The sequence below is a fragment of the Nanorana parkeri genome, unplaced genomic scaffold, assembly GCF_000935625.1.
Source record: "Nanorana parkeri isolate BGI_ZX_2015 unplaced genomic scaffold, ASM93562v1 scaffold21, whole genome shotgun sequence".
In the NCBI taxonomy this organism is placed as follows: Eukaryota; Metazoa; Chordata; class Amphibia; order Anura; family Dicroglossidae; genus Nanorana; species Nanorana parkeri.
The window spans coordinates 2,894,467-2,917,203 of NW_017306289.1; the positions used below are offsets into that span (position 1 = coordinate 2,894,467).

Sequence of the window (22,737 nt, forward strand, 5' to 3'; positions counted from 1 at the left end):
GCAGTGCAGAGGTCACAAAGAAAGTACAGGGACTTACAGTTGCTTTGACCTCTTCTTCTCCTGGTGATGGTGGGGGAGCAGCGAGGTTGCCTGCACGTCCAGCCGGCTCCAGGTGCTCTCTCTCCCGCGCAGCAGAAGCCGGCCAACTGCGGTTCTGCAGTCTTCCTCTCCCACCAATGGCAGCTGAGGTGGGCGGAGGAAACTGCTGTGGCACCGAGGAGCCCAATCGAAGAGGGCACAAACGATTGCAGTGGATCTTCTTGTTCTCTTCTCCCCACCACCGCAGTCTTAAAGAGGCCTCCCTCCCAGTCCACATCTTTCGGACGTTATTAATCTGAGTTGCCCCACTCAGTATGCCCCTCGCTTGCGGTCATATTGAGTGGGGCACTAAGATTAATAATGTGCTGGATTAGTCTGACCCAGGGGCGGACTGGGCCCGGGTGGCAATTGCCCCCCAAAGCCTCTCTGATACCTTTGCAAACGCCCCCACCCCCGCCATAAGCATTTAATCTCTCCCCTCTCGGTCGCTCTGCTGCTGCAGCGGCCAAGAGGGAAGACATGAAGTCCTTGCCGTGGCGGGGGGCGTTTGCAAAGGTATCAGAGAGGTCTGGGGAGCATTTGCCACCCTGCCCCGGGCCTAGTCCGCCCCTGGGTCAGACTAATCCAGCACGTTATTAATATGAGTGCCCCACTCAATATGGCCGCAAGCGAGGGGCATACTGAGGTGGGCAACTCAGATTAATAACGTCCAAAAGATGTGGACTGGGAGGGGGGCCTCTTTAAGAATGCTCTGATCACACCGCTGACCGATCACCTCTTCTCCCGACCGCTCCAGCTTCAGCAACATGAAGCGGGCACTCAGAGAGGCAGCTACGATCTTACCTGTCAGCATTCCCTCTCTCTGCTCCCGGTCGCTGCAGCTTCAGAGCAGCCAGAAGGAGAGAGAGGGAGCGATAATGGGTGTAATCAGAGCCGCCTCTCTGAGTGGAGCTGAAGCGGCCCGGACGAAAGAGAGGAAGCGCAGAGAGCTAGCTCCGGCTCTGGATGGAACACTACCGCCGCGGCAAGCGTTCACTTCTCTTCTCTCTTTTCCTTCTTGGGCTCGGCCGCTCTGTAGCTGCAGCAGTCGAGAAAGAGAAGAGAAAACAGAAGCGAGCGAGCGGTTGCCTGCGGTGGTAGTGTCCCATCCCTAGTCCCGCCGGTGAGGCACCATTGCTGACATTCCACTCGCCCCCCCGCAATTTTCACTCGCCAATTGAGAGGGGGCAAGTGGAAATTTTGAGGCCTGCATTAGATGTTACATAGTTGCATAGTTACATAGTATTTCTGGTTGAATAAAGACATAAATCCATCAAGTCCAACCTATTGCGTGTGTGCATTTATGTTTGAGCAGGTGTGTGCGTTTGTATTAGTCCCTGTGTGATTTTCCACTTAGGTGTACCTGTACCCCTGTATGTTATGGTCTCCGAGGAACTCGTCTAGGAGTTTCTTGAATGATTCCACACTCTTAGCTGAAATCACTTCCTGCGGTAGCGAGTTCCAGACCCTAACCGCTCTAACTGTGAAGAACCACTTGCGCCCTGTGTGTTGAAATGTTTTTTCCACCAATTTTTGGTTGTGCCCTCTGGTCTTTGTTACAGAGCTAACCGTAAACCGTATACAGGAAAATCATGTCCCCCCTTAATCTCCTAACCTCCAAAGAGAACATATTTAATTTTAATAACCTTGTTTCATAGTTCAGGTCCCTGAACCCCTTAATGAGTTTGGTTGCCCTCCGCTGGACTTTTTCCAGCTCAAGGACATCTTTTCTGAGTATCGGTGACCAAAACTGGACCGCATACTCCAGATGTGGCCGAACCAGTGATCTATATAGTGGTAAAATTATAGACTTGTCCCTGCAATACATTCCCTTCATAATGCAAGACAGGACTCTACTTGCTTTGTTTAAAGCAGCCTGGCACTGCAAGCTATTCTTCAGTCTGTGGTCTATAATGACCCCCAAATCCTTCTCCGTTTCCGACTTCCCTACTTCGTTTCCGACTAGTGGCACACTCATAAGTTTATAGTCCATTTGCCTATTTTTAACTCCGAGGTGCATTACCTTACATTTATCGACATTGAACTTCATCTGCCATACAGTTGCCCACTCCCCAAATTTCCCCAGGTCCTCCTGTAATGTTATAATGTATAAATCTGTGTCTACTACCCTCTCAATTTTCATATCATCAGCAAACACTGAGACATGGCTACTCACTCCCTCCCCGATATCATTAATAAATAGGTTAAAAAGCATGGGACCCAGCACAAAACCCTGGGGTATGCCATTCATGACCTCAGCCCAGTCTGCGAAGGTGCCATTTACTTATACTCTTTGTGCACGTTCTTGTAGCCAGTTTTCTATCCATGTGCACACTAATTCATCTATGCCCATAGCCCTTAGCTTGTATAACAAGCGTTTATGTGGCACCGTATCAAAGGCTTTGGAAAAGTCCAGATATATTACGTCCACCGTCCTCCCTCCATCCAGATCTCTACTTACCTCTTCGTAAAAGGTCAGCAGGTTGGTCTAGCAAGAACGATGTACTATATATATAGTAAACACTCAGATTAGATGAACATCTAACAGGCTATTTTGGACTATTACATACATTAAATATTGTCACTAATATATGAGTAAAAGATCATCTCTGAGTGATAATGATTTCTTTGATGTTCTGAATCATTCCTTACTGCAAATCTGCACAGGCTAAGTGTCATAAGCAATCTTCAAAGCATTTCATGTCCGCCCAACTTCTTTTTTCCATTACACTGGAATGCATGTATGTAAAGTGTGGTAACAGAAAAAAAAATTGTTTTACCTGTAGCAAACAAACATCGTTTCCAAATCTTATTTATATAGTTTAGGTCAGTAAATTAGTCAAAGACGATAAGTACTTGCTACAGGCAACAAATAATGTTTTCCTTATTATGCCTATGGTCTATATCCTACGGCAGAACATGACAATAAAACAACGGGTATTTCAAACTGTCCATCAAGAACTCTATTTGTATGGAATGTGTATGTTTTCTCCCAATGCTCCATTTTCTTTCCCACAATTTTGAAAACATATTGGCTTCCATCCTCCTTTGTGTGCATATGTGTATGACCTCAGACCCCATTCACACTGAGCTACATGCTTTTTCAGCGCTGATTTGTGCTGATCGACTTTGAGCGACATTGAGCTACAGTGCATATTTTGTGGTGCACCGTAGCGCTTCATTTGGCAGTCTACCAAAGTCTATTGGGGCCAAATTGGTTGAAATCCGCCGAAAAATAGCTAATGTTCAAGCGGCAAGCTTTAGCTACAAGGTACAGGTGACATTGAGCTGCAAGATGTGAACATCTCCGTTAAAATACATTGGAATAGCTACATTGAGCGATTTTTTTAATGGAAATCGCACTACAAATTGCTCAGTGTGAATGGGGTCTTCACAGGAACATCTGATAGCAAGCCTCTATGAATACCGGGCCTTCTGTTAATTGCTCAATGTTCTCCCTTGAAATATGTCAGTATAATATACATAACAATGATAAAGAAATGAATATTAGGCACTTAAAATGTATTATTAATTGTCCCTCATAGGCTGTTATTTTTCCTGGCTTATGCAGTAAACAGTGCAAGAAGTAAAGTGCCAGTTACAGTGGCAGTAATTGTAATAACAAATCGAAATCTTTTGGCATAACTAAATCGATATTAATTGGTTGTTATGGATTGCCGGACTTGTTCCTCCTTATTCTATTTATTTAATAAGTCAGTCTTTTAGGAACTTAATCCAGTTGCTTCCATTACATTCTGCATATTTACAGACTTGACAAGGTAACCATACACATGGATTTCCATGACGTATTACTACTTTACAAAGAAGATGGTTATTTCCATAATGCTAGTAGACAGTAGATTACCAGCCTCAATAATCCATTCTCCATGTTGAGTCTAACTAGAATCAGCAGAAGACTTTATCTTTCTTTTCTAAGCGTCTGTGAATGGGGTGAGCAGACTTATAAAACCAATTGTTGACTGCCCGCTATAACACACCATTGCTCTTTTTATAATGATATTACATAAACTCACATGCCTTTGTAACATATACAACTTCTGTAGAATATAATAAAAGCACAATAAGTAAAACAAAAATCATAGGCGTTCTAAAGCTAATGTAGGTTATTACTGTAAGACAATACCAACCTTGTTTGTATCTTCGGAGCCACATATTCTATGGTTAAATCAAAGCAGAAGTAACAGTAAAGAGACGGTTCGGTCAAGCAAAGTTTCTGATAAAGCCCTGCCTCTTACTCCACCCATGTGCCATCACATTGTGTTTATTACTTTTTATGTATCTAAAAGCCCTTTGCTCACAGTGTACCCTCTGTGATGAAGATATGCTGCCATGCTGCCCAAATGTTCTACAATTTACTGTCCTTTTCTGGTACTAAATAGTTTTCTGTCTACGTTAACATCCATACTACAACTAGACTTTTTGAAGCTCAATATGGAGGTGGAGATTGCTTAAGATGGCACTTTGGATCTTCACAATATACCCAAGGAGAACACACACAATTCAAAAGGTCCCATCATATGAGTTTCTCATTGACATATTGCTATGTACTGACTTGTGCTGTTTCTTTAGAATAGCAATGGAGAAGGCTTAGGCAAAGTCTATAAATTATGCATTCCCTTCTGAATAGGGGTATAGACATGTGCACTGTCCATGTGCTTTAATTATTTAGCTGACTTTCCCTTCTCTGTGAAACGTGAGAAGGAACCTTACTTTGATAATTCTTTCATTTCCTCATCATATAGTTTCTTTCTCTCGGCTACTTCTTCTGGTAGGAACCGATTAATCAGTTCTTCTGTCAGAAGTGTCTTCTTATATGCTCTACTTGCAAGGTACTAGAAATACAAAATGTAAAAGGAAATCAGTCGGGGTCAACATACCTCCAATACAATTTATAATTTTTATTTTTACAGTTCACGTTGAAAGATTTAAAACATAAACATTATGAAGTAATATTCAAGATTTTTGAAAACATACTGAGGGGAATTTATCAAAACGGGAGCAGACAAAATCTGGAGCCGTTGTGCATGGCAGCCAAACAGCTTCTCTATTTCATTTTCATACTCAACTGAACAAAATGAAGAGAGAAGCTGATTGGTTGCCATGGGCAACTGCTCCAGATTTTGTCTGCTCCAATTTAGATAAATTCACCCACTGCAATCATACTACACAGGTGTCAAAGAAAACATTTCCAATTAGAGCTCTGGCATTAGCTGAAAGGGTTGATCAATAAAGTCTTTTTTTGGGTTTGTGTGATTAGCAGTGAGCTGCACATACTTTTTAAGCTTGGTTTTATAGGGTCTGACCATCCAAAATTGATCATTTCTGGTGAGATACTTGCACTTGAGTTCCCAAGTCTGCACTTCTGCAGCTATTCTTCCAGTTCAATTCAAATACAATATCATCACGGAAGCCTTAGTATATTCTCAGGGGCCAGTGTGGTAAAGAACTTATACCAATGCCATTAGGTGACAATTACCCCCAGCAGGTTTGACAAACAATCCTCACATTTCCAACATGCTTTATAAAGGAAATTACTAGCTAAAAAAAAAACAGCTTGAAACACCCTTCCTATCCCCAACTAAAAAAATATGGAAAACATAAATTCTCAGGGATGTTTGATGCTAAGCAATCCTGATGTTAGACGATAAAGACTACATGCCATAGTATGTATTACTATGCACCAGTGACATGTTCATACTTAATCTCTAATAGATCAACATAAATCCTCTCACCTGAGACAGGTTCTCTTTGCAAAGGGGACAATGCTGGTTGTGGTCCAGGCAACGCTCAAGGCATTTGAGGCAGAATGTGTGTCCACATGGGGTGGCTACAGGCTCATAAAATAGCCTGCAACAGAATACAGATGTACGGAAAGAACATAATTTTAATGCAAGGTACTTTTGTTTCCTTTTAATATTTATTATGGCCTATGACTAGAACCAGTTAATAATACACATATTTATAAAAACATACCATTTAGGATTTTGTCTAAAGATAAGCCACAAACCAGATATAAGGATGTTCTCTATGTGTCTACACATGTTTAGGATCAGGACTGTTCGTGTAACTTCACAGCATGATTGCCAGGAAATTAGTATCTCCCAAAAGGTGACATCCACTATGGCAGTCTGTATATTTCCCACTGTATAGGTTTCCAGATTTTACTCAATTACAGACTTCTGCTTATATAAAGCATATCTGGCACAGTTATACATCAGTGCTTATGTACCGGTATATGGTCAAATCAGAGGGTGGCACTGTTTCACAAGCAAACTGCATTATACAATCACTCATCTGTTAATGTATTAGTGTTACCTAAAAGTAACATTATGGATTCATCTAGCGGAGCTGCTTTTTATACAATTATAATAGCAAGGCAATAGCCTTCACATTCTCAAAAATGGGTCAGTTGCTTTGTGCTTTGACCTGAACCTATTACCAGAGTGCAGTCTTTTCTTATTTGTAAGTCTTAAGAAAAATTACCTTGGCAGTCCTGTCATTCTATTTTCCCATGGGTTTAAACCCTCCAGAAACAGGAAATTATTCTCTGATGAGCAAAGCAATTTCATCAAAGCATTTTTTACATTTTTTTCTCTAGTAAAACACTCTACTGATCTCTGGAATTCAGTAAGCTAAAGCCATTGTAAAAATACTATGACAGTACAAATGACACTAAAGTCAATTGGGCATTCATTAACATACCAGGCAACATCTAAAAGGGGGACTATAGTATTTTTAAAGTACTAAAATCCAGAAGTACTAATATACTGTACAGTAGTAATACCACAAAATACTTATTTCACACTAAGTCCACCAGTTCTTCTGTATTAAACAGGTCAGCCCCTTCAACATACACGCCAGCTGTGACCAGTAAGCATTAGTCCTCTGCTACTAGGAGGTAGCCTAAACATCTGCTAAAAGTTTTTACATATTTAAGCAGTGTTTTACTTTTTATTAGGGAGCAGAAAGCAGGGGTAATAAAATTTGATTTAATGTAAACCAATTTATCCAAGTGTGTTCATGCTGTGTTCCCTAACATGTATACAGTATGTACATGAGGTAGTCTTTTGGTCAACTTAAAGTTGGCCATACACTGTGCAAATATCGTCCAAATTAGCACACTTAGTGCCTCTTGGATATCCTTCTGTCTGACATCCTTCGATCAAACAAATCGAAAGAGCCGAGTGAAAAATCTTTGGGAGAACAGCCAGGGTCGGATTTACTCTCCCTGCCGCCCCAAGGCCAGGTTCCGTAATACGTTTTTTACTGTTTCTTTATTTTTTGTAACTTTTTTATCATTTAAAATTTAAAAATGTAATTATTTCTTATTTTTTTAATTTTTATTTATTTAAATATTTTTTTTGCAATTTAATTTTTTTTAGATTTTTATTTATCTTATTTACTTTTTTTATGTTTGTATAATTTTTTTATCTTATTATTGTTTATTTTTTATAATTATTTTCTTATTTTTTAATAATTTGTTTTTTATTATTTTTTACTTTTTAATCACCTTTTTTTTTTTTCATATAATTTATTTTTTTAAATCAATTAAAAAATGTTTTCCACCTAATGTTATTGCTATCACACAGGAGATAACAATCCCCTGTGTGATAGCAATTGGAGGTGACAGATTCTCTTTATTGACCCTGTCACCTCCAATACAGGAGTTCTGGCACAGCACTGTGCTGGAACTCGTGTGACAGGTGAGAGAGGAAGAGCACAGCACAGCTCTCCCCTCTCACAGTCTACACGGAGCGGCAGGGTTACTTTTAACCCTGCCGCTCTGCTCACTGCGCCGGAGGACGGAACCAGAGGAGAGAGGTAAGTGCAGGGAGGGAGGGGAGGACGGACTGGCCGGCTGCAGACTTTTTACCTGTCATCTCGGCGACATCGCCGAGATGACATGTAAACGAACAATCGGCTTCCTCATTGCGGGCGCCTGCAACTTCCCCACAAAGACAACGCTGCCGCCCTCTGCGCCTCGAGGCCGGGCCTCGGTGGCCTTATGGGAAATCCGGGCCTGAGAACAGCCAATCAGCTACTGTCACTGTTAGAGTATTGTGAGTGTGCCACCGTCATATTATAAAGCACAGAGCGGGAGATTCCTCCATCTACACTGTGTTGGTGTGGATGGAGGAATCAGTTATATTTTTGGTATAAAAAATATATATAACAGTGTATAGCTAGCTTAACTCACTACTAAATACAAATAACAGACTCTCTGCAGTAATGACTGATAGGCAGAGACATGTGACCTAGCCTGCCTGGGCTGGTTACTGAGGAACAGAAGTTTTTTTATTTGCAGCAGGAAAAATAATAATGTAATTTAGCAATGCTAACTTTCATTCCTTCAAAACCCGGGTCTCAGGTGATCCAAGAAAAATGAAGTACTTCTAACAATAAATCAGCTTTTAATTTAAAGTACAAATTAAGCCAAAACTTTTTTTTAGTTTTGGATGGAGTGAAGAGAGATTAGACCACCTGTCAGGTTTTTATTGCTCTCTGTGTCCCCGTTAGAGTGATTTACCCTCACTATTTATTGAAGTGGAAGAAAATCCAAACATTTTGGGTTGTTGTCAGAACAAGAATAGATGGGAAATCTTTCAATGGGAACACTTGTTCTGGTGACCCTGCTGGCTACCACTGATTTCCCTCTTTTTGGAGGGATTTCTTTTCACTTCATGTTGTGGCTATTTGGCAGAAAGTGAAGGGAAAAGTCCCTAATGGGAAACAGATAAGACACTATTCAAAGTGTCAGTGCTACTTTAGGAAACAGCTGGTTTACAGCATTTCACCTTTGTGATCACATTTGTTTTTTATTACATTTTTAAAGTATTTTTCCAGAGAACATGTAAACTCAGCAGATTTGAAAATGTATAAGGTTCAGACATACCTCATACAGAGGGAGCACTCAAAATCAGAAGAATCTACCAGGTCCGTGGAGATGGCTCTCGCTTGTGACTTTGAGGCCGACTCTTCCCACTGGGAATCAACATCTGGGAAATAAAATATCAATTAACAAACACTACTTTTATTCTATTTCAAATGGTCACTAAGAACTCCCTACAATGCAAATTTAATGCTCCTAAACTGTGGGCTCAGTGATGCAATATTGGGGATAACATATGGAGCTATTCATCTTCTTGCCAGTTACCATAATAATGTTCACAGCGTCCTGACTAATAAATAATAATTAACAAGATATGTTTAATGCCAGCCTGCTAATACCATACAATCACCTTCAATGATTCTTCAATACTTCTTCGCAGACTTATACTAAGTGTATCACTGCAGGTATTTCTACTTCTTACCATTATTGAAGACTTTGGCAGGGAGCTCATTTCTGTGAAGGTCCTCTAAGGTATCGGAACGTTTCCTCTTCAGACCTGCTTCTGGAAGGCAGGAGAGGGCACTTCCCAGAGTCTTTGTCACCTTTTCATTAGGCAGGTCACATATTTCAGGACACTCAGTAAAATCATTAGATTTTGGAAATGAAGCTTTGGTTAGTCTGAACACGGAGTCCTGCAGGCAAAACAAATGTTGGACGTCACACTATGACTGTCGTGTGTTTGCTAATGCCCAATCACAATTATTTACAAAATATGTTCACAATAAATTATTACAAAAATGAATACTACTGACTTATGCACAATTTACAATATTACAATTTACAAAACAATGCAGTTCTGCAGTGTATATGTCAATCTGTTATTTATTTTTTTTGGTTATAGTTTTAGATGGAGGGAGGATGGATTAGAACTCCTCATGGGTTTATCACTGTTGAGTTTCTGGTTTAAGGAAACCTGTGTGAAGAAAACAAATGGCAGTTGCCATTTTCTAACATCTGGGCAGCATATTCTTTCTGGTATAAGTGACATAACTTTAGGATTTTTCTTTAGGGCAAAAGTTAATTGATCAATTTAAATGAAGTATTGAAATACATGCAATACAGCAAGGTGACCCCCGCTTCATATGGGTCCATACTAGCGATGGACTGGCAATAAAAGCAGCCCTGGCAAATAAGGCACTTCAGCCCATGTCTGTGGGTGAGACAAAATTTGGAAAAACTCTGCTGTTAATTATTATACAGTTCACATTACCAACCAGTACAGCACAGAGGCAAAAAAAAAATTATAAAAGCTATTGATAGTTAATTGCTGAATGAGTCTGAGCCTACACATATTGTCAGCCAGACAAGCCCTTCTGGCATCTATTAGAATTGCCAAACTACCAGTCCAGGCCCTGGTTCCAACTTATCTTACTTTTCTCAGCTACACATTTTGCATTTACCAAGGTAAGCAACCTCTAAAAGATATGTAAAGTGAAAAGAGGTGTATAATCAGTAACAACCATGGGATGTCAATCTGTACAACTGCCTTAAATGCCCCTTGGCAAATTGGCGATACACTTTGGGCATTTCTAATTCTTAGCATACATCATGGCTTTGGCAGGGAGTTCAGCATTATGAAAGTATGATAATGTGTTGGCATGCTATCCATTAAGGCTTGAAAACAGCCAAGATAAACATATGTAAATTGTGCATGCATAGTTTGAACCCATTTAACCTGAATGTGGTTTGTTGGGTGGATTTATCACCAGGTTTATAGCAATTAAAACTGTCAAAGTAAGATCATAAATATCGAACAAATGTATATTAGGCCATTATATAATCAACTGCTTAGGGATAGAACTTACACTATTTAAATTTAGGGCAAAGAGTACTTAAAGTAAAATTGAAACCTTTTTTTCAGTTTTGGATATAATAATCAGGAGTTATAACCCCCACCAGCTTTTTTTGCCATCTGTGCCCATTAGGGAGATTTTCTTTATCTTTCTGTCTGATAGTCACAACAAGAAGTGAGAGGAAATCCCTCTAAAGTGATGAAAATCCCTGGAGGTAAACAGGGACACCAGAACTAGTGTTTCCATTGGAATATTTCCCATCTATTCCTGTTCTGATGACCACCCAAAACTTATGGCAGTCACCAGGACAAATAGAGAGGTAAATATAAATCGCCCTAACGGGACAGTAATATAAACCTGACGATTGTTCTAATCCCTCTCTACTCTATTAAAAAATATTTTAAAAAATTGGCTTTAATCACACTTTATTATAGGGAAATGTAATTCTTGTAAAAAAAGGTACATTTAAATTAGCATACAGGCTGTAACTGAATATAAGAACACATTACTAGACTCTACCTTAGATCCTTCTGGCAGAGGCACATCCTCCACAGAAGAATGGTTGGAGGTGTTTAAGACGACCGGCTTCAGTCTAGTGTAAGGTGTGGGGGCACGAGCTGATAAACTGGCTTGTACATTCTCAAAGGCTGGAAACAGCATCTCGCACATTAACTGGAAAAACAAAATCAGAATTTCAATTAGGTTGTATGTTATTAACCATAGTTACATAGTTAGTCAGGTTGAAAAAAAGAGTCCATCGAGTTCAACCTATACAGATAAGAGAAAAAAAAAACCCAAAAACTAAAACAGAACAGAGCGCAAATCCCACAGTTACCCACTGTTGATCTAGAGGAATCAGAATCTGTTTAAAATAAAAAAAAGATGCTGCTTGAGCAGAAGACAACCTCTTTTCAATAGCAAAGTGTACTCCAGGTTCTTTATTTCTTATTTTTTAATATGAGTATGTTTGTGTAAATCAGTGGAGTAGGAAAAGGTAAACATAGTTTTTAAATTCCAGTCAAAACTGCTGGCCCTCTGATGCCCTCAAGTTCCCAAGGCAAGTTGGCTTGCTTTAATCTCTAAAAATGTGATCACATTTTCAACAGACTTGAGTGGAAACAGAAGCTAGAAAAGCAGATTGCTGCAAAGGCCAGATGTCCAATGAATGTTCCAGAAATCGCAAACAGCAGCTTAAAAGGATATTGGATTGGAAGTGTGGAGTAAATTCTACATTACACTCAACGCTCCATGCTTACTACCCTAAATTGTCATCAATGGAGTGGAAAGGTCTCAAAAGCAAGGCTACCCTCTTTTACCCATTTAACCAAACTTCTCCTACAACACCTTAGTTTACTTGTGGAGAGAAGCACAGGAATATTTTTGAAGAAACATTTTCAGGTTGCCAGGTATAGATCTATTCTTCATACACCAGAAAGCACAATATGAAAGTATGACAATAGTCCCTTACTGTGCCCTTTTATTTAATACTATGCAGAACCCTTGAATATTAGAATAATTGGGCAAGCATGTAGTCAAATCAATACATCTAGAAATGCCTGCATGAAATTTAATAGTAAAGCTGTAATTTAGTTTTCTTTTCATGATCATGTTCCTTCAACAAGTACATTTTCCAGGAACAGTTTACTGGGAATTGCATTAGATAGAAAAATAAAGCCATCATTGTGAATCATGAAAAAAGCAAAGAAACATACATTTTAGTTCATGTTTTTAAACCTTTAGCTTGCCGCTTACATAATGAAAAAGCTACATGTCATGTAACCGTAATATCTAAATGCAATGTAAATGTCACATGCTAGATCAGGGCCATAAATGACAAATCCCCACCATGATGTAGAAGAAGACGATGCTGTTTAATGCACATTACTACTAACACAGGGTAGGAACAGCAAATGTATATTGATAAAAAAGCACAAGCTGAATGCCAAAAATGCTTTAAATAAATATGATTCTGTAAATATGTTCTGCTGATCATTAAAAATATATTATCAGCAATTTAGGAATTATGGCTACAGGATCGATTTTTACGAACTATGGCAACAATCATTCCTGGGTAATCACACCTCAATGTTGGTTTGCAGTTTTGTCCTTAAGCATTAACTGTTCTACATATACTCACTGATCACAGGCAATAGTACAATTTATTACAATCTCTTTGTAGTCACATTGCAGAGGATTAAAGAAAAAAGAAATCTCCCTCAAACACCTCTTGACACTTTTGGCATTTTTTTACTTTGTCAGTTTTTTGCAGATAACCCCAAGTTCAATTAGCAAAGAGATGAAAGCATGTGAGAAATTTAAAAAAATGCCAGTATTTCAAACTCTGTGGGAGTTTTGGGCACACTGTAATCTTGCATTGTGATCAGGACATGCTTTCGATAGATGAGTTGGGACCTCTCCAAAGTAAGCCTTGCTTTTTTAAGTCTAAAAATAATCCGCACACTGAAATAATTAGGCAGTCTCTTGATAAACCAAGCCCCCCCCCCCATCCTCCAAAGCTGAGACTTACTTCTTCCCTGCATACCCCTACCACCCTCTTTATCTGCTAGAGCCCTGAGCAGACAGCCTTATATAAGATCCATGTTGTTCTATGTCGCAGCTTACAGAAGGCTAACAACTTCCCCTTCCTTTCCCTATATAAAGATTTTGGCTGCTCAGGCCATCATGCCACCCCATACACATAAATATATTGACAACCTACCCTAAATTGGGAATGTTACTCAAACCCTTGACCTAAATGCTAAGTAAACCCACAAAGGCATAGTTGAATGTAACCCCTAAACCTAACTCTTAGCTTCACCCATAAAACCTAATACTTAACATTAAACTTAACCTTAGCCACCACCCTAACCTTAAACTTACCCTTAGGCTGTGTTCACACCTAGGTGTATTGAATATGCGCATTTGTCGATTCGCGGTAAAAAAAAAAGCGCGACAAACGCGCGTTTCCGAGGGCTACTTGGCTTATCCCAATGGAAACGCGAGACCAAAACACCCCAAAGAAGTACATGTACTTCTTTGGGCGTAGGCCGTTTTGTAGCGCGTTCAGACGGGCTGAAATACGGAAAGGTGTGAACCATACCCATAGAAAACAATGGGATTTTCAAGTTTGTACGTTTTGTAGAGCGTTCATAGAGCGTTGAACACGCGACAAAACGTAAAGGTTTGAACAGGGCTTAAACTTTTTACCACAGCATCAAAGGATTATCATGGCAAACAATTTACTTTAATTGTGATGAAGCAAAAAAAAAAACCCTGCCAAATCTCATGTGCCAGATGCACCAGATTAGAGCAAAACCTTCTCTGCTAACCTGGAAAGGCCTGACCTGAGCGCATATTTTCTGGTATCCTTGACTTTTCTACAAACTTTCAGCTGAAGTCCCACCCTGCACCAACAATGCAACAGAGCATTTCAACAGTTTAATGAAAAATGTTGTTGCACTATGGGAAGCACAGAGGAGACCTTATGGTTTGGAAGGTAAATGCTGACACAAAATAATGCCTGCTCTGTTGTAACCTCACTTCCATGAGCAATTATGCAATTTCACTAAATATATTACATATATAATATATTAAATATATTACACATAAACCTAGAGGCTAAAGAGGAATGCTTAGACACTTTCTGAATAACAAGAGGAGGATTTGAAATGTATTGCATACCCCAAAAAATTACTTGGAATTTCTAGAAAGTTTTTTTGTATAGCAAGTGGTAGAACTCATATATAGGTCTTTATACAACACTAATCTGAGAGGATTTATGGAATAATACCTTTTGTGCTTCTGTTTTCACTGAGCTCCATTCAGGATTTAAGGCAACACAATACAGAAACTCCTTCAAAGACTCCTCCATCCTTCCCAGTCCAGACAGAGCTTGCGCTTTCACATAATGTCCCTGTATACACAACAACGTGACATGCTTTAAAAGTGATTAACCAAGCATCTTTTTGTTAAACTGGAACACAGGATTACATTTAAGGCAAAGAAAATTATATTTTGTTGGCTACCCATGACCCTGTCGCCAGTCCATCAGATTTCCTTCCTTGTACCACTGTTGGTAGGTCCTGACCACTGCAGACCGGGAACATCCCAAAAGACCCGCAATTTTGGAGTTGCTCTGATCCAGTCGTCTAACCATCACAATTTGGCCCTTGTCAAATTCGCTCAAATCAATCCTTACACTTGCCCATTTTTTCTGCTTCTAACACATCAACGTCAGGGACAAAATGCCCACTTGCTGATTAATATATCACACCCACTTCCATGTGCCATTGCAATGACATAATCAATTTTATTCACATCACCTCTCAGTGGTCAGAATGTTATGGCTGATTGTGGTATTTCCCAGCTGCTGTGCAGGCAAAGCATCAGGGCCTAGAATTTTCTGTAACTAACTGGCCTGATCTCTGCTGATTGCCTAGCTAAGAGGTCATAGGCTTTGCTACACCTCCCTTTAAGTATGCCATTATGCTTCTATATGCCATCAAGTATGTTCTCCCTTCTCATTTGGTAGCTGCATTTAGTCAAACAAGTAACAAGAGACTGATAAAACAACAGAAGAGGAGGATAAGGGTAGGAATAGACCAATTGCTCCTACAGAGGATTTTCTGTTACGGAATGATTAATCACCTCCCTCAGTTAGTGGTATAGCTTTTGGCATATGAATTATATAAATAATGGCTAAAACAAAAGCTAACACAAATTTGAAGGTGTTTGTGCATGCATTATTGTTATTTACGACTTGCAATTGTAAAATGTTTCCATAAAAAGAAATAGTATGGTTTTGCTTTAAACCTCCGGGATTAAACTGCACTATGCTGTATTATAGGTCACAATAAATGATCCCCTTGGCAGCTCAATTTATCAAACATCATAGCCTTTAGTATTTCATTTTTAATGTACATAAGTCAGTTTGGACATAAGTTTGTTTCATGTGCATAAGTCAGTCCACAAATATATGTAACTGGACTGTTTTAAGTGGTTCGGTACCTAATATACTATACTATAATTAATTTTAACTTGAAGCTATTCTATTAGTCTAAATGGGTTTAAATAGTACTATAAGGGCTAAAAGACTTACATTGATCAATGTTCCGTCAAGAGCTGTTTATATAGCTTCATTCAGCAAAGATCACATGACCAAATGCCTAGGCTTCTAGTCATGTAAACTCTACTGGAGGTTACATATATATGTATGCTTCCCAGAATGTAAGTAATTCAGCCCTTCTGTTACTTTCATCAGAGCAAGTCTGTTAGAATACAGTTAACACTGAACGCTGGCCACAGATACCTTTTTAAAATACATTTCTGAACAGCAACAAGTTATATAGATTTTTGTCCACCAAATGCTTATTCAAACCTGGATATATCCTTGTAAAAAAGGTAAAATCACTGTGCTGGTTACAACCTGAGCAGAGAGCAGAGCCATGGGTGGGAACCAGTAGGACCAGCCACTATAGCAGACAACTACAGGGAGGTAGATACAATGAATATATATGTACACTAGTTGGGGACCAGAACTAATCCTATACATTAGAAACACATCTTCTGATTATAGGATTAACCAATTGGCTTATTAACTTGAAGACACACTAGAGATATATATATATATATACACACACAGTTGTGTGAAAAAGTGTTGGCCCCCTTCTTGATTTTTCATTGTTTTGCACGTTTGTCACACTTTAATGTTTCAGATCATCAAACAAATTTAAATATTAGTCAAAGATAACACAAGTAAACACAACATGCAGTTTTGAAAGGAAGGTTTTTTATTATTAAGGGAAAACAAAATCCAACCCCACATAGCCCTGTGTGAAAAAGTGTTTGCCCCCTAAACCTAATAACTGGTTGGGCCACACTTAGCAGCAATAACTGAAATCAAGTGTTTGCGATAACTTGCAATGAGTCTGTTACAGCACTGTGCAGGAATTTTGGTCTACTCATCTTTGCAGAATTGTTGTAATTCAGCCACATTGGAAGGTTTTCGAGCATGAACCGCCTTTTTAAGGTCACGCAACAGCATCTCAATAGGATTCAGGTCAGAACTTTGACTAGGCCACTCCAAAGTCTTCATTTTGTTTTTCTTCAGCCATTCAGAGGTGGACTCGCTGGTGTATTTTGGATAATTGTCCTGCTGCAGAACCCAAGTTCGCTTCAGACCCAGTCTCTTTCTTATGGTAAATTCATGAACACTGTCCTGAACTGAGGCAAGTGAGGCCTGCAGTTCTTTGGATGTTGTTGTGTGGTCTTTTGTGACCTCTTGGATGAGTCGTCGCTGAGCTCTTGGGGTAATTTTGGTTGGCTGCCCACTCCTGGGAAGGTTCACCAATGTTCCATGTTTCCGCCATTTGTAGATAATGGCTCTCACTGTGGTTCACTGGAGTCCCAAAGCTTTAGAAATGGCTTTATAACCTTTTCCAGACTGATAGGTCTCAATTACTTTCTTTCTCATTTGTTCCTGGATTTCTTTGGATCTCGGCACGATGTGTAGCTTTTGAGGATCTTTTAGTCTACTTCACTTTGTCAGTCAAGTCTTATTTAAGTGATTTCTTGATTGTGAACAGGTGTGGCAGTAATCAGGTCTGGGTGCGGCTAGAGAAATTGAACTCAGGTGTGATAAACCAGTATGCTTTAACAGGGGGGGCAAACACTTTTTCACACAGCGCCATGTGGGTTTGGATTTTGTTTTCCCTTAATAATATCTTTGACTAATATTTAAATTTGTTTGATTATCTGAAAGATTAAAGTGTGACAAACGTGCAAAACAATGAAAAATCAGGAAGGGGGCCAACACTTTTTCACACAACTGGATATTGCATACATCAGCAAAAAATGTGCAGCACTCACAGCCATTTTTGGACTTCACAACATTTTAAATATTATCTATCTATCTATCTATTTATCCTATTCAGACAGAGGGGTCATAAATTAAGATCCTATCTCCTGGAAAGGATTCTACGCATGGCACCCTGTGTTTTTTGGGGGTTATATTTGCATCAGAAACACCCTCAAGGTGTCCTGCAGTGCTGGGGAGATAATACCTTGATGGCTGTCCATCATCTAAACATCAAAAGGGCAGGCTGTGAATCTAATGTTACCTAGTGTTAATGAACCTAAATAAATAAGACCTTTGCTTCTTTTTGCACTTGTGTTATGGGTATTATTAGTATTATTATCAGGGGAGCTATAGTGGTTTAGCATAATTCAGGAAGGCACCAAATTTCATTTGTTTCAGCCATTCTATAAAATCATTATAATAATATTGTCAAATTTTTTGCATACTTCAACTATCTTTGGATCTCGGCACGATGTGTAGCTTTTGAGGATCTTTTAGTCTACTTCACTTTGTCAGTCAAGTCTTATTTAAGTGATTTCTTGATTGTGAACAGGTGTGGCAGTAATCAGGTCTGGGTGCGGCTAGAGAAATTGAACTCAGGTGTGATAAACCAGTATGCTTTAACAGGGGGGGCAAACACTTTTTCACACAGCGCCATGTGGGTTTGGATTTTGTTTTCCCTTAATAATATCTTTGACTAATATTTAAATTTGTTTGATTATCTGAAAGATTAAAGTGTGACAAACGTGCAAAACAATGAAAAATCAGGAAGGGGGCCAACACTTTTTCACACAACTGGATATTGCATACATCAGCAAAAAATGTGCAGCACTCACAGCCATTTTTGGACTTCACAACATTTTAAATATTATCTATCTATCTATCTATTTATCCTATTCAGACAGAGGGGTCATAAATTAAGATCCTATCTCCTGGAAAGGATTCTACGCATGGCACCCTGTGTTTTTTGGGGGTTATATTTGCATCAGAAACACCCTCAAGGTGTCCTGCAGTGCTGGGGAGATAATACCTTGATGGCTGTCCATCATCTAAACATCAAAAGGGCAGGCTGTGAATCTAATGTTACCTAGTGTTAATGAACCTAAATAAATAAGACCTTTGCTTCTTTTTGCACTTGTGTTATGGGTATTATTAGTATTATTATCAGGGGAGCTATAGTGGTTTAGCATAATTCAGGAAGGCACCAAATTTCATTTGTTTCAGCCATTCTATAAAATCATTATAATAATATTGTCAAATTTTTTGCATACTTCAACTATAAAGATAAAAAAAATACCTTATAATAAAAAGAAACTTACAATAATAATTAAATATCACTACAGGTCCAACAATGTTTAACCTTTTTGTGCCCAGAAATAAATGTAGCCTAGATGCCCAGGTAAACTATAGCAACATTAGCATGCATCAGTTAACTTGAAAAAAAAAAAAACTATGACTAAATGACATAAGGCTTTTATTAACAACCCAGCTCTGTTTTTCCCATTGTAAGCTGAGACATGTACAAAAAAAAATTAAAAGTGTATTACATTTTATTTCTATTTTATAGTATATTTTTTATACTGTAATTGTATCTGAAAATTACAGTAATAAACAGATGCACACTTTAGCCTGCAAATGATCAGTATGTCATAGCCTACATATTGATTACATGATTGGGAACCACTCTGATTGGTTCCTAATCATGGAGACTGGAACCCTCAGTGGCAGCCAGGTTTGAGAGACGATGTTTATTAATGTGTCAGGGCATTATGCTGAGGAATGTTACTATAGGTACTGTGGTTTGGAAGGGTCTAAGCTATATTAGCATGTTCAATGTGGTTAGCTGATCAATGTAGCAGCTTGCTAAATTAGGAAACAAAACAAACATATGTTGCTAGTTCATAAAGTTTAGAATTGGAGTTTATTGAGATTTATTGAGTATTCTTGTGGACACAGCTCCCAACTTTCCCCTTTCTCCTCTCTAGGGTTGCCCTACCTTTAGGTCTAAAAGCTTTTCTGGAAAAATGTAATATTATTTTGTAGCAATATTTAAAAAATTCTAGAAATAATTAAAATAATGAGGCAGGTGCCGTAGCATGTGGACGAGGGTTGGGGGGGCTATTGAAAATGGGTGGCAACGTACTAGGCGAAAACACAGATATAGGTGTGAATGGCCCTCAACTCTTTCCACTTGTTCCACTTACCACTTGAGGAAAAAATATAAATTTTACAGCCTACAGATCCTTAACTTGCACAACAGAGCTGAGGGTTGTTCAGAATCCCAGTCCTCATCTGAGAGCTGCCTGCATAAATAGGATGGTTGTTATAGTTGTTTTAGCCAGTTCTCTGCAATATAGCCGATTTATAAAGATTGGGCTTCAAACATTCTACAGCTTTTACGTAGTTAATAAATTGATGGGTGTAAATAAGTGAATACTCTCCATTTGTAAGTTTGTGGAAATCTTCAGTTCAGCAAAAGGCTTATACATGCCTAAATAAAAGTATATATGCTTTTCTTTTTGAGCTCCCAATTTTACCTTAGGCCAGAGAGGTTGTTTTCTGCAGACACCATCCACATCATTAAAAGCTTGCTTGAAATTCTTCATGGTTGTGTAGAGCTCTGCTCTCTGTACTATAAGCAAGGAATCTTCGGGGGCTATTGTTGAAAAAAAAAGAAAAAAAAAGAAATGAAAGTTAAACTTTTGCTACTCAAGAACACATTCAAACCATGTAAAAAAAAAAGGCATATTAAAATGCAAATCTCCACTAATGGTTAACATTCCCACATCCAGTCTAAATTTACAATTCATCCCAAGTATATTTCAAAAATACATGTTTTAAGTAAAGAATATAAACATACTTAATGATATGGCACAACACATAATAGGATAAACAGTAGTCCCAACACCAACTAACCTTGTATCCAGGTTTACTTGGATAGGTAGGTTATACTATGTATATCATTTTTACGCCCTGCTTGTTACTGAAATATCATGTTGAGGTGAAAAATAGATCACCAATCTGTCCTACTAGATTTTAATAACTGCCCTAAAGCTGACCTTAAGGCAAAAAGCTAAATACGCAGATGAAATACATAGGGTACCATTTTACTTTCCAAAGAATTTGTATTTCTACCCGTCAAGTTCACACAGTTCTATCAATACAGCACTATCCTGCCTGGCAGGGGAGAAAACCTGATTTATATCTGCTGCCGTTCAGTAACAGTTACAATCTATCTTATCTATCCAAAGAACATTCTCCTAGAAGCATTGTGGATTGTCAATACACATTTTAGCAAATGACAGTCTGGCTTTTTTTAGCTTTTTCATCCTCCCATATCGTCTTGCTTTGAGCACACTGTCCCTCAAAAGCAACTTTTGGTGCCAGCAGACACTGATGTACCTTGACTTTGGAGTTCAACGTTTATCCCATTACAAGTTTTCCTTGGCTTTGTCGAGCATTTGCACTTTCTTCTGTTTAATCAATTTTTCTCTTGCGACCACATCCAGGGAAGTTGGCTATACTCCTATGGACCTTAAACTTCCTAATATTTGAAACTATAGTCACAGGAACATCAAGCTGCTTGAAGCATGCTGCTCTATCATTTTCTTTCTGATCTCCTCAAACAACTCTCTCATGTGCTTTCTCTAGTCCATGTTCAGTGTGGTGTACGCAATGGTACTAAATAGCAGAGTGATTAGTTTTTCCCTATTTAAATAGGCTGACTGACTTGTTACAAGATTGAAGACACATGTGATACTAACTACAGAAAACAGTTATTTTGAAATATAATTATGATCCAATTTTTTATCTTTTCTATGGGTACCAACAAAACTGTCCAGGCCATTTTAGAATATCTTGGTAGAATAAGCAAAAACATATCTCTTTTCACAATATTTTGCTTTAATCCATGACGTACCAAAGGCATGCAGGTATACAGGAAACAAACACTATTAATTGTATCACTTTTCAGTAAGAATAAAGCATTGGTACAATGAGCTGTAAGGGTACCAACAAATTTGCTCACGTCTGTACAGGTCTTGTCCCTTCCCCAGCTTGTAACCATACACTGAAAGGAGAAGCAGCAGACTAAACAGCTTATCTTTGTCACACTGTTCTCACCTCCTGCTGTATAAGCATGTTCTTTGCACTGCAGCAAAACTCACTGGCTTCTTGTGCTGCTTCTCCCTCCCCACGATGAGCTCTGCAGCACAGGGTCTACTGTACAAGAGTTTGATACCAGGTCAAATACAGGTACTTACACTTCCTGCATTTAAAAAAATATGTTTAATGATGAACTAATTAATGCAAAGCTGCATTATCTGTGTCTGCATTATTTGCCTGGAGTTTAACTTTAAAGTGCTAAAGCATGGCATACCCTTCTACACATGAAATCCACCCAAAAAAATAAATAAATCAAGAGAGTAGCATTACTATGGATGTTTAAGAAGAGTTGTTCCACATTTCCCAGTCTCACTCTTAGTCCAACTAAAAATAAACTCACGATTCCCTATTATTTTTTTTAATTATTCGATGTTATTAGTATTTTATACAGTACAACGTATACCCTATTATGAGACAGAAGGCGAAAAATGCAGCTATTCTTTATAATCAATGGGCTCTCCAGCCAGGGCTGCCCTATATTTAGAACACTCTGAACTAGGTACACTAGCAACAGCATGATTCCACATAGATGCCAAACAATAATTAGGCCTGCTTTCACTTTACAAGAGGACAACATGTTTAAAAGGAAATTGGTCATATGCAGTACGGAATGCTTTTAAGGTGGCACAGAAGTAGCATAAATAAATATATATAATTTTTTTTTTTTTTTTACTGAAACCAAAAAAATTTAAGAAATCACACAGCCAGCACTGATAATCTATATAAGGAACAGTTTGAATTGCAGATTTAACCAGGTTATATCACAGGTATATCTCCCCCTCCCCAATCAAATGAATCCCCCTGTCAAGTGTTATGGTTCATGTACACGCTATTTGGTTTAAAAGAAATGGATAGCAGTTTTGAAAATCATGTTATTATGGTCAGGAGTAAAAAAAATAAAATGTGAATTTTTTCAGGACAAAAATGAACTAGTG

At 38.6% G+C, this 22,737-nt stretch overlaps 1 protein-coding gene across 1 annotated transcript in view; it reads right to left on the reverse strand.

The window, feature by feature from the left end:
- Window positions 1-22,737, reverse strand: part of LONRF2 (LON peptidase N-terminal domain and ring finger 2) — a 61,058-nt gene that overhangs the window by 8,470 nt on the left and 29,851 nt on the right. Inside the window, exons 2-8 of the mRNA XM_018563042.1 lie at window positions 20,176-20,294; window positions 14,573-14,695; window positions 11,302-11,454; window positions 9,411-9,621; window positions 8,993-9,095; window positions 5,832-5,946; window positions 4,810-4,931 (exon numbers count right to left, since the gene is read on the reverse strand). Coding sequence (XP_018418544.1) covers window positions 4,810-4,931; window positions 5,832-5,946; window positions 8,993-9,095; window positions 9,411-9,621; window positions 11,302-11,454; window positions 14,573-14,695; window positions 20,176-20,294 — 946 coding nt within the window. The remainder of the gene's footprint in view (window positions 1-4,809; window positions 4,932-5,831; window positions 5,947-8,992; window positions 9,096-9,410; window positions 9,622-11,301; window positions 11,455-14,572; window positions 14,696-20,175; window positions 20,295-22,737) is intronic.